General features: G+C 52.9%; 1 protein-coding gene across 1 annotated transcript in view; it reads left to right on the top strand.

The window, feature by feature from the left end:
- The first annotated feature begins 3467 nt into the window (after window positions 1-3467).
- Window positions 3468-13949, top strand: part of RRM2 (ribonucleotide reductase M2) — an 18061-nt gene continuing 7579 nt past the window's right edge. The window contains exons 1-2 of the mRNA XM_014540532.1: window positions 3468-3483; window positions 10422-10429. Coding sequence (XP_014396018.1) covers window positions 3468-3483; window positions 10422-10429 — 24 coding nt within the window. The remainder of the gene's footprint in view (window positions 3484-10421; window positions 10430-13949) is intronic.

Genomic DNA, 13949 nt, shown 5'->3' with positions numbered 1-13949 from the left:
CCCCGCCTCCCCCGCTCTGCACCCCCGCCCCCGCCCGGGGTCCCCTCCTTGCCAGTCCTGTCGTCGCCTGGGAGAAGGTGTAGAGGTGACCCCGCAGCCTCGCCCTCCTGGGGCTCAGAGGCAGTGGGTGTCTTCCCCTCTCCCAGCCCCGGAGTCCCCAAACAGAGGGCGGTTCAGGCACCTCCGAGCAAGATGAGGAAGCGCAGGGCGCACATGCAGCCCTGAACCCTGTCCCCACCCTCAGGCTCTGTTCCTCTCCCTCCGGCTCAAAACCTGGCCGGTGTGGCCCAGTGGACAGAGCGTCGGCCTGCGGACTGACGGGTCCCCGGTTCCAGTGCAGTCAGGGGCTCAGACCTCGGTTGCAGGCTCCTCCCCTGCCTGGGTCCTGGTCAGGCCCTGCAGGAGGCAGCCAATCCATGTGTCTCTCATATGGATGTTTCTCTCTCTGCCTCTCCCCCTCCCACTCTCTCTAAAAATCAATGGAAAAATATCCTTGGGTGAGGATTAAAAAAAAAAAGAAGTAATCACGGTTGGGAAAGAAAACATTTAAAGGAGGAAGACAGAAAAGGTATCCTCTCCCCCCAGAAGAAAAGCAAAGGAAACCCGAGAAGCTACTGATCATAATTCGTTCTAGCTCTTGGTCTGGGAGAGTAAAAGAAAGAAAGAAAAACCCTATTGCTTTTTAAGTGAACTAACCGCAAACTAAGAGCAGGACCGCTCCCGGGCTGAGGCGCAGCCGGGTGATGTGACGTGGGTCAGGCTTGCCTTTCCCGGACTGGGCTGCGGCCCCCTCTTCCCACGGCCGCACCCCCAGCCCTTTCCTTCCCGAAGCTGAACGGCTCACACCCCGGGTTTCACCCACTCGTCCTGACGTGACATTGACCCGAATTCAGGCTGATGGCAGCGTAATTGTCCACATGAAATCTCCACTAGCCTTCACCAGCCAGACCCTCGCGTTTCAGGAGTGAACCTCACGCCCAAGGACATGGGGCAAACGTGGGATTCCAGTCCAGAGCCATTTATTACCAAGAGGCCGAGGAAGAATGTACAGCTCTCCTGCCTTTCTTTCTTTTTCCTTTTCCCATGGGCTGTCTTAACCAGCCCGATGGAGGAGTTGGGCCAGATGCGTGATTTGGTATCGTTTGGGTGCTGGGTGCGCTAAGTCCACAGATGTCGGAAGCTGTCGATACAAGGTTTCTCTTTAAGAAAAACAAACCTCATCTTGAAGCTCTCTAAGCCTGGAAAAAAAGTGTTCAGATGGAAAATTTTTTCCTGAACGAAGTTCAACTAAGTTTAATCATTTAAAGGAAAACATGCCTCAGGGCTGGCAGAGGGAGGCTGGTCACGTGACTCACCGTGCAACTGCACCCACTGCCCCTGGCGCTGGCCTCCCAGGCAGTTCGCCTCCCAGGGTGTGATTTCCCTGACCCTCTGGGTCCCACGCCCGTGGTCCCACGCCCGTCTCCCCAGACGTGTCCCGGTCGCTCCAGCGAAAGGGCTGCCAAGCCTGTGTTCCTTCCACCCTGAGAGCACATTTACCATCAGCCACATTTGGGGCCCTGGCTTCCCGCAGACACTCAGAACCCCAGCGTGAGTTTATTAGGCGCTCCGCTCCCTAAGCAGACAGCCCCAGCTCCCCCGCGGGGCCAAAGCCCCTGAGATCATCTCCAGAAATCAACAAGGACCTCTCGGTCCCAGAGGAGGGCCAAGTCCCGGGAATATCGGGACATTGAAAATGGGGTCTAATCCCTCTTCTTTTTAAAATATATTTTTATTGATTTCAGAGAGGAAGGGAGAGGGAGAGAGAGAAACATCAATGATGAGAGAGAATCATGGATCAGCTGCCTCCTGCACGCCCCACACTGGGGATCGAGCCCCCAACTCAGGCATGTGCCCTGACGGGGAATCAAACCGTGACCTCCTGGTTCAGAGGTCAACGTTCAACCACCAAGTCACCCTGGTCGGGCGGGATCTGATCCCCCTTAACAAGCATCCTGGCAGCGACACCTCGCCAGTGGCTGTGTGGTGGCTGGTGAGGGGGTGGAGGACGAGGCCCCGCCTGGAAGCTGTCTGCCTGACTCCTGGAAAGCGAGAACTTCCTTGCACTGAACAAATCACACTTTAGGGGAGAACTGCGGTTGTTGGTGCTCCGAGCAGGAAATGTGTCCCGAGTGATATTTTCCTTGGCAACAGGACTAGCCTGGCATCCGGAGACGAAGGGGGTCTGCTCCTCACCACAGCCCAGGACCAACCACCCCCATTATAGCCGGTGGCCAGCCCCACCCCCAGCCACGCCCCCCTCAAGTGCCCTTCTTCAGGGGCCCTCGCCACCCCTCCCTGCTCAGAGCCTCTGTAATGTCCACCATCCCTGACATGCCACTTGGTCATACATCGGAGGGGGTGGTGTGGGCGCTGGTTATTATGGGATGCAGAAAGCTAGCGTCTGTGCTCAGATGCGAGGAGTGAGCGTTGGAGACAGAGGCGAGCCGTGTTTCTATGTTAACGCGTAACGGCAACCCGAGAGCCCAGGGCTGGGTGTGGACGGCCGCGTCTCAGGTAACTGCCGTTGTCTGTGGGCAGCGTGGCCCAGCTTTGCATTTGGTTTCCTCACAGGAGTCCACACTATTCACTGAGGACAGTGGAGGAGTTACAGGACCCCATACCCTCTCGCAGAGAGCGGGTTAAGCCCTCAGAGTTGGCATGTAGCATCAGGATTGATTGGGCCCACAGCATCCTCCTGGTTCTGTCTCTGGACAGCCCTGTCTAATACAGTGGGCCACATAAAATCTACGAGGACTAGCCCTAGCCAGTGTGGCTCAGTGGATAGAACATCGGTTGGCAGTCCAAAGGGTCCTGGGTTCGATTTTGGTCAAGGGCATGCTCCTCCCTGGCCCTGGTCAGGGCTCGTGCAGGAGGCAACCAATTGATGTGTTTCTCTCACATCGATGTCTCTCTCTGACTTGCCCTTTCTCCTCCACTGTCTAGGAGGCAACCGAAAAATATCCTCGGGTGAGGATTAACAACAACAACAACAACAATAATAATAATAATAATAATAAAATCTATGAGTAATAGAAGAAGCACATCTATTTTCCTGCGTTTCTTTTAAAGTTAACCCTTCCAGCTGGGATGGTCCTGGGCCTCCCGGATGGTTCTGTGCGCTCCCAGCTGAGTAACCAGCTCAGCCAGCTGGCGCCCTTCCGGGCACTGGGACCTGGAAGACTGGGTACGTGGGTACGGGGGGTCGGAGAGCAGGAGGTGAGCCCTGCCCCGCCAGGAGCGGGTCATCCTTCTGGATCGGAAACTGCCAGCCGGACGCACACTCTGGCCTCCCGGCCCCCAGAGGCGTGGTTTATTTCACTCAATTTGATTCTCGGTGTTAACGTTACGGATGCTCACAACGCCATGGTAACCTTAGGACTGGTCCACACAGCGTCCTTTTCCGTGTGCCTGGTGTGTTTAAGGGAATGGACAGGAGCCTGGCTGGTGCGGCTCAGTGGATTGAGCGTCATCCATGGGCCAAGAAGTCGTGGGCACATGTCCAGATTGAGGGCCTGATCCCCAGTAGGGTGTGTGCAGGAGGCAACCAATCTGTGTGACTCTCTCACTGATGTTTCTATCTCTCTCTCTCTTCCTCTCTATCTAAAAATCAATTAAAAATATTTTTAAAAGAGAATGGACAGTTAGAGCTGAAAATGGAGTGTTTAGATCAGGGGCCAGCAACTTAGGGTCAGCAAGCCAAATCCAGCTTCTACCTGGTTTTGGTTTTGTTTTTTTTGCCAATCCTCACCTGAGGATATTTTCCCATTGATTTTCAGAGAGAGTGGAGGGGAGGGAGGGGGACATGGATTGGTTGCATTGGGTACGGGCCCCGGGCACCAGGGATTGAACCTGCAACCCAGGCAAGTGCCCGTGACCCGAAATTGAACCCGAGACCCTTCGGTCCTGGGGCCGATGCTCTAACCACTGAGAACACTGGCCAGGCTCTGCCTGTTTTTATAGTGAAGTTTCACTGGACGCCCCCTTTGTGTGTCTCTGGCGGGTTTTGGTGTGGAACACGAGGGCTTTCCCGCGTGGGGTGTTCTATTCAAAAACAAGATGCGGCTGCTCCAAGGCAGTTTTACTTGCAGCAGGTCCAGGGGCTTCACACCCACAGCTCTGCTCCCGGAAGGAAGCTGAGCCATCGCTCATACACACTATTAGGTCAATTACATGTTGATGCCTCTTAGCAGTTGGCTCTTTTCATCCCATGGAGTCCCGTCAGCCCATCCTGTGTCTGGCTGCATCTACAAAACACTGTGCTACATTTTAACACTTTTTGATTTTTTAAATATATGTTTATTGATTTCAGAGAGGAAGGGAGAGGGGTAGAGAGAGAGAAACATCAATGATGAGAGAGAATCATTGATCGGCTGCCTCCTGCACACTGGGGATGGAGCCCTCAACCTGGGCATGTGCCCTGACCGGGAATCGAACCGTGACCTCCTGGTTTATAGGTCGACACTCAACCACTGAGCCACACCAGCCGGGCTACATTTTAACATGTAGCAAGAAATGACATTTAGGACTGCCGGGCCCTGGAGACCCTGTGTGTGCTCCATGACAATGTTATGGGACTATGGAGGGCCGAGTGGCCGCTGCAGGGGCTGCTTGTCCTGCAAAGCCTAAAACTACCGCCTGGTAGTGTTTGCCAATCCCGGGTTCAGTGGAAAGCCCTGAGTCTCGCCCATTAGTCCCGGATGGCATGGTTTACTCGGGAAGGAAAGGGAGTTAATATTAACCAGCTGCGAGTTTTAGTAACTGATTTCTGCCCTCATACCTAGCCCGGCATTCCCACCAGGGGCCCCAAGAGAGATTGCTGAGGTACAAAACCCAAAGTGAAAAGATTGTCGGAAACCAACCAGCTTCCCACCTCTTAAATTCCTTCTTTTGTATGACCCAGGAACTAGATCTGAAAGTCATCTTTATTTTTCTACTTCTAGCTTCTCTTTTTTTCTCAGAGATAAAATGTTAAAAGCATTTCCCTTCCCTTGTTCTTTCTCTTATTCAGATATAAATAAAAGGGAAACAGCTTTCGATGTCCAGTTTTACAAGGATCAACACTAGGAATATATTAAAAGTTGTTTTAATCTATTCAGTGGTTGAGCATCGACCCCTGCACCAAGAGGCCACTGGTTCCATTCCTGGTCAGGGCACGTGCCAGGTTGCCGGGCTCCATCTCACTGCAGAGTCCACGGATCCTGGCCCCTGGCCTTGCCCTCCAGCATCAAGGAGCCACCCCAATAGCAGCCCAGCAGACAGCCGCACAGAGGGCTGTGGTGACACCAAGAAAGCACGTGTCCCTTCCTCTAAGGGGTCTCTCTCCCAGACCAGGGACCCTCACCTCCTGGAAAGATCCCAGTCCATCTTCCAACTTGCACGCCTGGCCCCCCGCACGCCCGCCTCCAGCGGCCAGCGGCGGGAGAGATGTGTTTGAATGTGTGTGGCGCCTGCACCATCGTGACATGGGGCAGCTCTACGTCTCTCTAGGGCATCTGTCTCTGAGTCCAAATAAGATCTGGACACCAGCTGCCCTTGCAGCAAACTTTGGTTTCCACGGTAACTGAGCCATCCGCTCTTCCTGACTTGAGCAGGGCCAGCAGCACCACTGTGGTCTCAGCTCCAAAACGCCACATGCAGCTGGTCACTCCAGCGCCTCTGGCTGCTGTGGACCTCGGGCCGGGCCAGGCGGGGGCCAGATGGGGCAGAGGGGCTCTCCCTGCTGGCTGCAGCATCTTTGGCCCTGGGAGGGGGTGGGGGGGGCAGTGCTTTAATCCTGATGGGGTTCAGGAGGGCCCAGCCCTTCCCTTGGCCACCTGTGTTCTGTTGGGTTAACCAGGCACCGCCTCCCAGACCGGGCTCTGTCCATCAGAAGTGGCCGTGGTGTCCGGCCCTGGCAGTTCCCGAGGCTGGGAGCTGTGGCAAGCTGGGGACCAGGGCGGTGGCCCGGGGGGCGGGGGCGGGGAGGGAGACTCCTCTCCTCTTGGTCCTTTCTGAGGGCGAGGCCAGAGCTCCGCACCTGCCCACACTTCGCCCGACCTGGGGGCCAAGGAAAGACCCGGAATCTGTCTCCGATCAGAGGAGAGCGAGGAGACATGACAGCAGAACACAGGAGGGTCCCCGGAAGACGCAGGAGATCCTAGGAAAGGCTGCAGGTTAGGGAATAGTGTTGCACCAAGTTAATGTCTTGCTTTTGTCATTGTACTGTGGCTATGCCATGTGTTAACAGTAAGGGGCGCAGCTGCTCTATGGAAACTATCTTGGCACCTCTTCTGTGAGTCTAAACTATTTTAAAATAAAAAGTTTTTAAAATCGTGTATTTTTCTCCATGAAAATAAAAGGAGGCACCGCCTCTCATCTCTGCTGCAACGACTGTAAAATAATTGTCACGCGCCTGATTTCTTTGCCCCTCCCATGCCCCGTCTGGCGCAGCCATGTCACCCAGACCACGGGGCAAAGGTCCACAGAGGCCACGGGGAAAGAGGACAGCTGGCCTCTTCTCCTAAAATACATTTTTATTGATTTCAGAGAGGGAGAGAGAGATGGAAACATCAGTGATGGGAGAGAACCATTGATTGCCTCCTGCATGCCCCACACGGGGGATCAAGCCTGCAACTCGGGCATCGAACCGTGACCTCCTGGTTCATAGGTCGAACCTCAACCACTGAGCCATGCTGGTGGGGCAGGACTAAATTCTTTTTTTAAAAAAATATATTTTATTGATTTTTTACAGAGAGGAAGGGAGAGTTAGAAACATCAATCAGCGGCCTCCTGCACACCTCCTACTGGGGATGTGCCAGCAACCAAGGTACATGCCCTTGACGGGAATCGAACCTGGGACCTTTCAGTCCGCAGGCCGACGCTCTTTCCACTGAGCCACACCGGCCAGGGCTGGACTAAATTCTTTATTATTCCAGTTACTTGGCCCCCAAACCCTGGGGTCATCCTGACTCCTCCTCTCTCACATCCCACCTTCAAACATCAGCAGTTCCCTCCGTTCTGCCTTCTGATTACCTGTCTAGAATCCGGCCACCTCTGACTCCCCCTTCGCCTGCCCTCTTGCATTCCTCTCCAGCCCCCCGCCCGCCGAGGCTGGCCCATCCTCAACCACGCCAACACCATGCACCTCAGGGCCTTGGCACGGGTGTCTGTGACCCTCAGAAACCTGCGAAGCTCACACCCATCCAGTAAGCAAAACGTTCAGATTAAGGACAAATATCAATTGGATTTTTTCTACTCAAGCTAACGCTGAGCCGTGGTTCCATGTTTCCTGGACTGCCTTGCGCGCTCCTTCCATTGTTTTCTGCGTCAAAGCAGAACTGGGGGAGGTGGGCCGCCACATGTAACAAGATCTTAGGGGGGCCCTAACCCGTTTGGCTCAGTGGATAGAGCATCGGCCTGCGGACTCAAGGGTCCTGGGTTCGATTCCAGTCAAGGGCATGTACCTTGGTTGCGGGCACATCCCCAGTGGGGAGTGTGCAGGAGGCAGCTGATCGATGTTTCTCTCTCATCTATGTTTCTAACTCTCTATCCCTCTCCCTTCCTCTCTGTAAAAAATCAATAAAATATATTTAAAAAAAAAAGATCTTAGGGGGGAGGCCGGCTTTGGGGCGAGCACATGAGCACCGCGGAGATGGGGGGGAGGTGCCCCCAAACTGATGGCACTGCTGGGTGCGGGGCAGGCCTGCGGGAGAGCGGCTCTGGGCTTTTCTGGCACACAGACCAAGGGACACCCCTTCTGCTTAGGTGTCTGTCACTTGCAACCAAGAGTCCTAACTGTCCCCTCGGGGCTCCCCCAGTCTCCTGCTCCCAATGCAGCGGGAAGCCGGCTCCCCTGCCCTCCCGGCCAGCGAGGGCCTGGAACGGGGCTTCCTGCAGGGGCGAGGGGCGCAGGTGGGGCGTTAACCCGCTTCAATCCCCTCGGCCTGTGGGCCTGGCTCTGGCCTCTCTGCTTCCTGGAGCTCCTTCTTCCCACCCTCAGGCGGCCCTGCAGCTTCTGATAACCGCACTATCCTCTCTGAGCTCGAGCCCGCCCTGGGGCGGGGCCCAGATAAGCCTCCCGGGCCCGCAGAGGGAACAGGGCGCCGCCCGTCTCATCTCCCATCTCACCATCAGGCGGCACCACGGGGCTGCGGGAGGGGGAGGGGGGGAGCAGGCGCCGCTTGGGAAACCCTCAGGCAAAGCCCTGAGGCCATGATCGTCATCACAGCTGCCGCTTACTCAGGATTACCACACACCGGGCGCCGGGCCAGGTCTCCGGGGATGTGGGGAGGGGATTGCCCCGAAGCCACGGCCCCTCCCTTTCCCGGCCCCACCTCTGGGCTCTTGTGCAAGGTTTTCAGCCCTTTTCACCAGCAGGATTACGGGACATGCGGCAGGTAACAGGATGGATTTTGTTCCAAACTCTCCACTGTCAGCAACTAAAATACTCCTAGGAAAGTTAACGGACTGGGGTTACTTTTAAGCCAGTCGCAGCTACCACCACTCTACTCCAACTGTTGCCCCTTAGTCATCCAAAACGACATAAAATCAAAACAATTATTAAGCTGCGACGCTGTGCCAGTGACTGGTGTGGGCACTGGAAATCCAAAGGTGAGTGAGGCACAGTTACACCCCGTGGCTCGCTGCCAAACTATATAATAAAAGGCTAATATGCAAATCAACTGAATGACAGAACCACCAGTCACTATGATGTGCATTGACCAGCAGGGGGCAGACACTCAATGCAGGAGCTGCCCCCTGGTGGTCAGTGTGCTCCCACAGGGGGAGTGCTGCTCAGCCAGAAGCCGGGCTCATAGCTGGCGAGTGCAGCGGCGGTGGCAGGAGCCTCTCCCGCCTCCACGGCAGCGCTAAGGATGTCCAACTGACCGACTTGGCCTGCTCCCACGGGGCCAAAGCCATCAGTCGGACATCCCCCGAGGTGGGCTCCCGGTCTGTGAGAGGGCACAGGCTGGGCTGAGGGACTGCCCCCCTGAGTGCACGAATTTCGTGCACCCGGCCTCTAGTAAGTGCTATAATAGAGGAACAGTTGTGGCACAAAGTAAGAGAGGTGAGGGGCAGAGCCAACTCCATAAAGTGAGGTGGATCTTGAAGAAGAAGAAAAGTTAATGGGCTGGAAATGTAAATTTAAACAAAGGTTATTATTATTTTTTTTAAAAAGAAATGAAAACGCATATTCACACAAAAAGCTGTACATGGATATTCACAACATCTTTAGTTTTTAATGGCCAAAACCTGGGGAAAACCAGCTGTCCGAAGCAGCACATGGTAAACACTCAAATAAAAAGGCACAAATTACAGAGCCACCGGGTGACCTGGGTGCATTGCAAGAGCCAGTTGCCAGGTGTCACACAGTGTGGTTCCACTTATATGCGATTCTCTAAGTGACGGAGGGACAAAATTATGGTGGAGACCAGACAGGCTCGGCCAGGAGTTGGGGGGAGGGGTGACCACTATGGACCAACACGGGGATTTGTTTGTGTTGACGGAACAGTTCTGCATCTGCTGATGATTCCTCAAATCTGCACTCCCGCTGAAATGCCCAGGAACCAGGTTCACAACCACAAGTGCATGTTGAAACCGGTGACATCCCAATAGGGTTCATCATTTACCTAATGGGGTTGCCACAGGGAAATTTCCTGATTTTGACAATGTGTGAGGTGACGGTGACCTGTAAGACACAGGGGGGACCTGGGTGAAGGGTACATAGGAACTCGTTACTAATTTTGCAACTTCCGTGTCTTAACTATTTCAAAAATAGGTTATAATTTAAAGAGGAAAGAAGACATAAATGAAAAACCAGGCAAAGTAACTGCAACATATATCATAGAGCAGGAGACACCACCAAAAGATACAGAGCACCTCTATGTCAATATGAAAATGATACCCAACCAATAACTGGACAAATATCAGGAAGTTCCGAGAATTTAAATGTCCATATTGGATCCTACTCATAATCAAATAAATTCAGATTAAGACAGCATGGAACCCTAGCCAGTGTGGCTCAGTGGATAAAGCATTGGCCTGCGGACCAAAGGGTCCTGAGTTTGATTCCAGTCAAGGGCACATACCTTGGTTGCAGGCTCCTCCCTGGCTCGGACCCTGGTCAGGGCTCATGCAGAAGGCAAACAATTGATGTGTTTCTCTCACATCGATGTTTCTCTGTCTGTCTTTCCCTCTCTCTTCCACTCTCTCTAAAAATCAATGGAAAAATATCCTCAGCTGAGGATTAACAACAAATAAATAAACCACTTAAAAAAACAAAACAGCATGGAAATACTAGTTTCTACTCATCGTGCTGTTACAGAATTTACCAGGCAACCGAAAAACACGCAGGAGCACCGGAGGCACAGGAAAAACCCACTTATTTCCAGACATTTCACACGAGCCGGTCCAGTGACTCAGGGGAGTCTGTTTCTCGCCAAATCCTGAGCCCCAATACGGAGGAGGCTTACCCTTTTTGTATTCTCTAGGTCTCTTTGTCTCCCAAATATGGATTATACTTCCGGACCTTTCGAGGGCTTTGGGACGGGGGTAGTGGGACCACATCTCAAGGCCTGGCCTGGTGCCAGCACTGATAACTCCGTCTGGGGATGGTCTATGCCTCTCTGAAATGGGAGTATTTTGGGTCACCAGGCCTTGCAGGACCAGATAATTAAAGGGGCAGTGACTAGATTCAGATTGCTAGCCCCCCCCCCCCCAAAATGTCTCATTTTCCCCATCAGTACCATTTTATTACAATCAGGATACTTATTTATCTAATTTATTGGGGTGACATTGGTTAATTATATAGCTTTCAGTATACCGTTCTATAATACATCAACTGTATATTGTATTGTGTGTTCACCACCGCCACAATAAGGATATTTAAAGGTAATAGGCCAAACATTTTAAACAAAGAGAAAAAAGAAAAAAAATACCTCTTGTAAGAAGTGAACAGCCCAGGCTACTCACTTCCTACCCCACCCCCGAGGCCCAGCCAGGGGGTGGACTCCCTTCCAGGGGGCCCCCCCTGGGGGGCCCCCCCCCCCCCAGCAATACCCTGGAGAGGCCTGGAGGTGCTGACTGGGAAGGCGGTGGGCCCCCCTCTCCAGGGCTGGCCCTTCCCTGAGGGGCTGAGCTGATACCCCCTCAGGGGAGCATGTGATCAGCAGCCAAAGTAAAACTACTTCAAAAGGAAAGCAACAGCCCTAACCGGTTTGGTTCAGTGGATAGAGCATCCGCCTGCGGACTGAAGGGTCCCAGGTTCAATTCCGGCCAAGGGCATGTACCTTGGTTGCGGCACATCCCCAGTAGGGGGTGTGCAGGAGGCAGCTGATCGATGTTTCTAACTCTCTATCCCTTTCCCTTCCTCTCTGTAAAAAAATCAATAAAATATATTTTTTTTAAAAAAGGAAAGCAACAGCCCTGGCCAGTTTGGCTCAGTGGATAGAGCATCAGCCTGCAGACCAAAGGGTCCCGGGTTCGATTCCTGTCAAGGGCATGTACCTTGGTTGCAGGCTCCTCCCTGGCCGGGGCCCTGGTCAGGCCTTGTATGATTGGCAACCAATCGATGTGTTTCTCTCACACCGATGTTTCTCTCTGTCTTTCCCTCTCTCTTCTACTCTCTCAGAAGATCAATGGGAAAATATCCTTGGCTAAGGATTAGAAAAAGGAAAAAAAAAGCTGATATTTGCAACTTGGTGGAAATTACATCACCCTGCAATTGCTTCATTGAGATGAAAAGGTTTAAACGTCCATTTCAATGTGTGCAAAGGGTCACACACACGGCTTTTTAACATCACTTTAGGGGCCACTTGAGCCAAAAGAAACCCCGATTCTAGCTGATTCGAGGGCTGCCTGGTCCAGGCCTCTCGGTGGCTCACACTCTGATCCTGTGTTCCGGTCCACCCTCTCCGGGAGGCACAGGGATAGGGTCCTGGGGAAGCTGAGGTGTGTGTATGGGGGTGTTTCCGCAAGAGGAGTTGTATGAGGGGGAGGTCCCTTGGCAGGTTTTGGGGGTTGGCAGGGGGAGGCTGACCTAACTACCCAGAGCCCACTGCTTCGCTCTTGAAATTCCGCAGCTGACAAGTCATGCTTGGGAAGAAGCATTCCATCTTCCTGCTCCCCCGGAACACATCTTCCTCCACAGGGGGTCCCAGGCATCCTGAAGGTCGGAGAGGGAAGTGTCAAGGTGAGGAAGAGGAAGAAGGTGCTGAGGGCCACACAGGGAGGGCTCCCAGTTTTGAGGAGGGCTGGCCTTGCTTCCTACTGGATAGGAAACAAAAGAACCTCATTTCGTCTCATAAACTAAACGTGGCAAAGCCACGCTATGGAATACTATTCAGCCTTAAAAAGAAATGAAATTCTGATGGTACATGCTACCCGCGGATGAGCCCTGAAAACATGATGCTACGTGAAGTAAACGAGGCACAAACTTTGTAAGGTTCCGCTTACACGGCACTTAGAACAGTCAGATTGCCGGGCACAAAGGGGAATGAGTGAGTGGCCATATGAGAGGTTGATGGGAGGGAGTCCTGGAGAACTAGTGTTCAGTGAGGACAGTTTCAGTTTGGGATGGTAAAAAGGTTCAAGAGATGGACGGTGGTGATGGCTGTGAATGTACTTAATGCCACTGAATTGCACACCTGAAAATGTATGTATACTTTACCACAACAAAAAAAGTAAGCTACATCTAAAAAAGCCTTTAGAGCTAACTTCCAGTTTACAGTAAACACAGGGGTTAGAAAAACAAGTTAAATTGTCATATGAAGTTACAATCCGGCAAATTTGCAATGTGGGGACTGTGGGACATTTTACAAGAAAATTGATCTGAATATCACCGGGTGGGGGGCGGGGAGTGGAGGAGCTGTTCCAATGAAAAGAGACTAGAAAAAAAAATACAATAACCAAATGTAATGCATGCACTTCATTGGGCCCTGCATGAAAAACGAACAGACTTTGCCCTGGCCGGGTGGCTCAGTGGGTTGGAACTGCGTCCTATCCACCAAAAGGTTGTGGGTCCCATTCTTGGTCAGGGCACATACTCAGGTTGAGGGATGGATTCCCCAGTCAGGGCGCATACGGAAGGCAACCGATCCGTCTCTCTCTCTCTAAAAAAGCAAAAACATACCCTCGTGTGAGGATTAAAGAAAAGAATGAAGTAATGTAAAAGACACATCGGGAAGGCCTGGGGAAAGTTGAGTGAGGACTGGGTGCTGGGTGGGATCAGGGAGTCAGTGAGTCATCTCAGGCCTGGACTGGGTGTTGTGGCTGTTGGGAGAAGGCCCTTATTTTGAGGAGCTACCAGACGAAGCAGCTAGGGCAGCGGTTCTCAACCTGTGGGTCGCGACCCCTTTAGGGGTCGAAAGACCCTTTCAACAGGGGTCGCCTAAGACCATCGGAAAACACATACATAATTACATACTGTTTTTGTGATTAATCACTATGCTTTAATGATGTTCAATTTGTAACAATGAAATCGGGGGTCACCACAACACGAGGAACTGCATTAAAGGGTCGCGGCATTAGGAAGGTTGAGAACCACTGATCTAGGGGCGAGGGGTCTTCTCTGCAGTTCACTTTCAAACGCCCCAAGAAAGGGCCTCACACCCCGGAGGGGCCAAAGCAGATTCCGCAGAATGGAGACTGCTGCACCCCAGGCGCTGGGTGGATACTGTAGAATCTTTCATTTTTCTGTTTTCTGAGAACATTCTTTTGTTTGTTTGTTTTGTTTTTTTGCCGAGAACCTTCCTAATAAAAAGCTGGGAAGGAAAGGTCTAGCTGCGCCGTTTAAGGGGTTGGGTGACCCTGGGCTCTCCGTGACTCCCAGGCCGTGGTGTCCTCACCTAAGGGCAGAGCCGATACCTACCCGGCGCGGTGGTCCGCTTGCGGGCGAATCACCTGGCCCAGGTGCGGGTGAGGTCGCGAGC

Source organism: Myotis brandtii, unplaced genomic scaffold, assembly GCF_000412655.1.
Source record: "Myotis brandtii unplaced genomic scaffold, ASM41265v1 scaffold247, whole genome shotgun sequence".
NCBI lineage: Eukaryota > Metazoa > Chordata > Mammalia > Chiroptera > Vespertilionidae > Myotis > Myotis brandtii.
The sequence above is the reverse complement of the archived record's forward strand: the minus strand, read 5'-3'. Positions and strand labels throughout refer to the sequence as shown.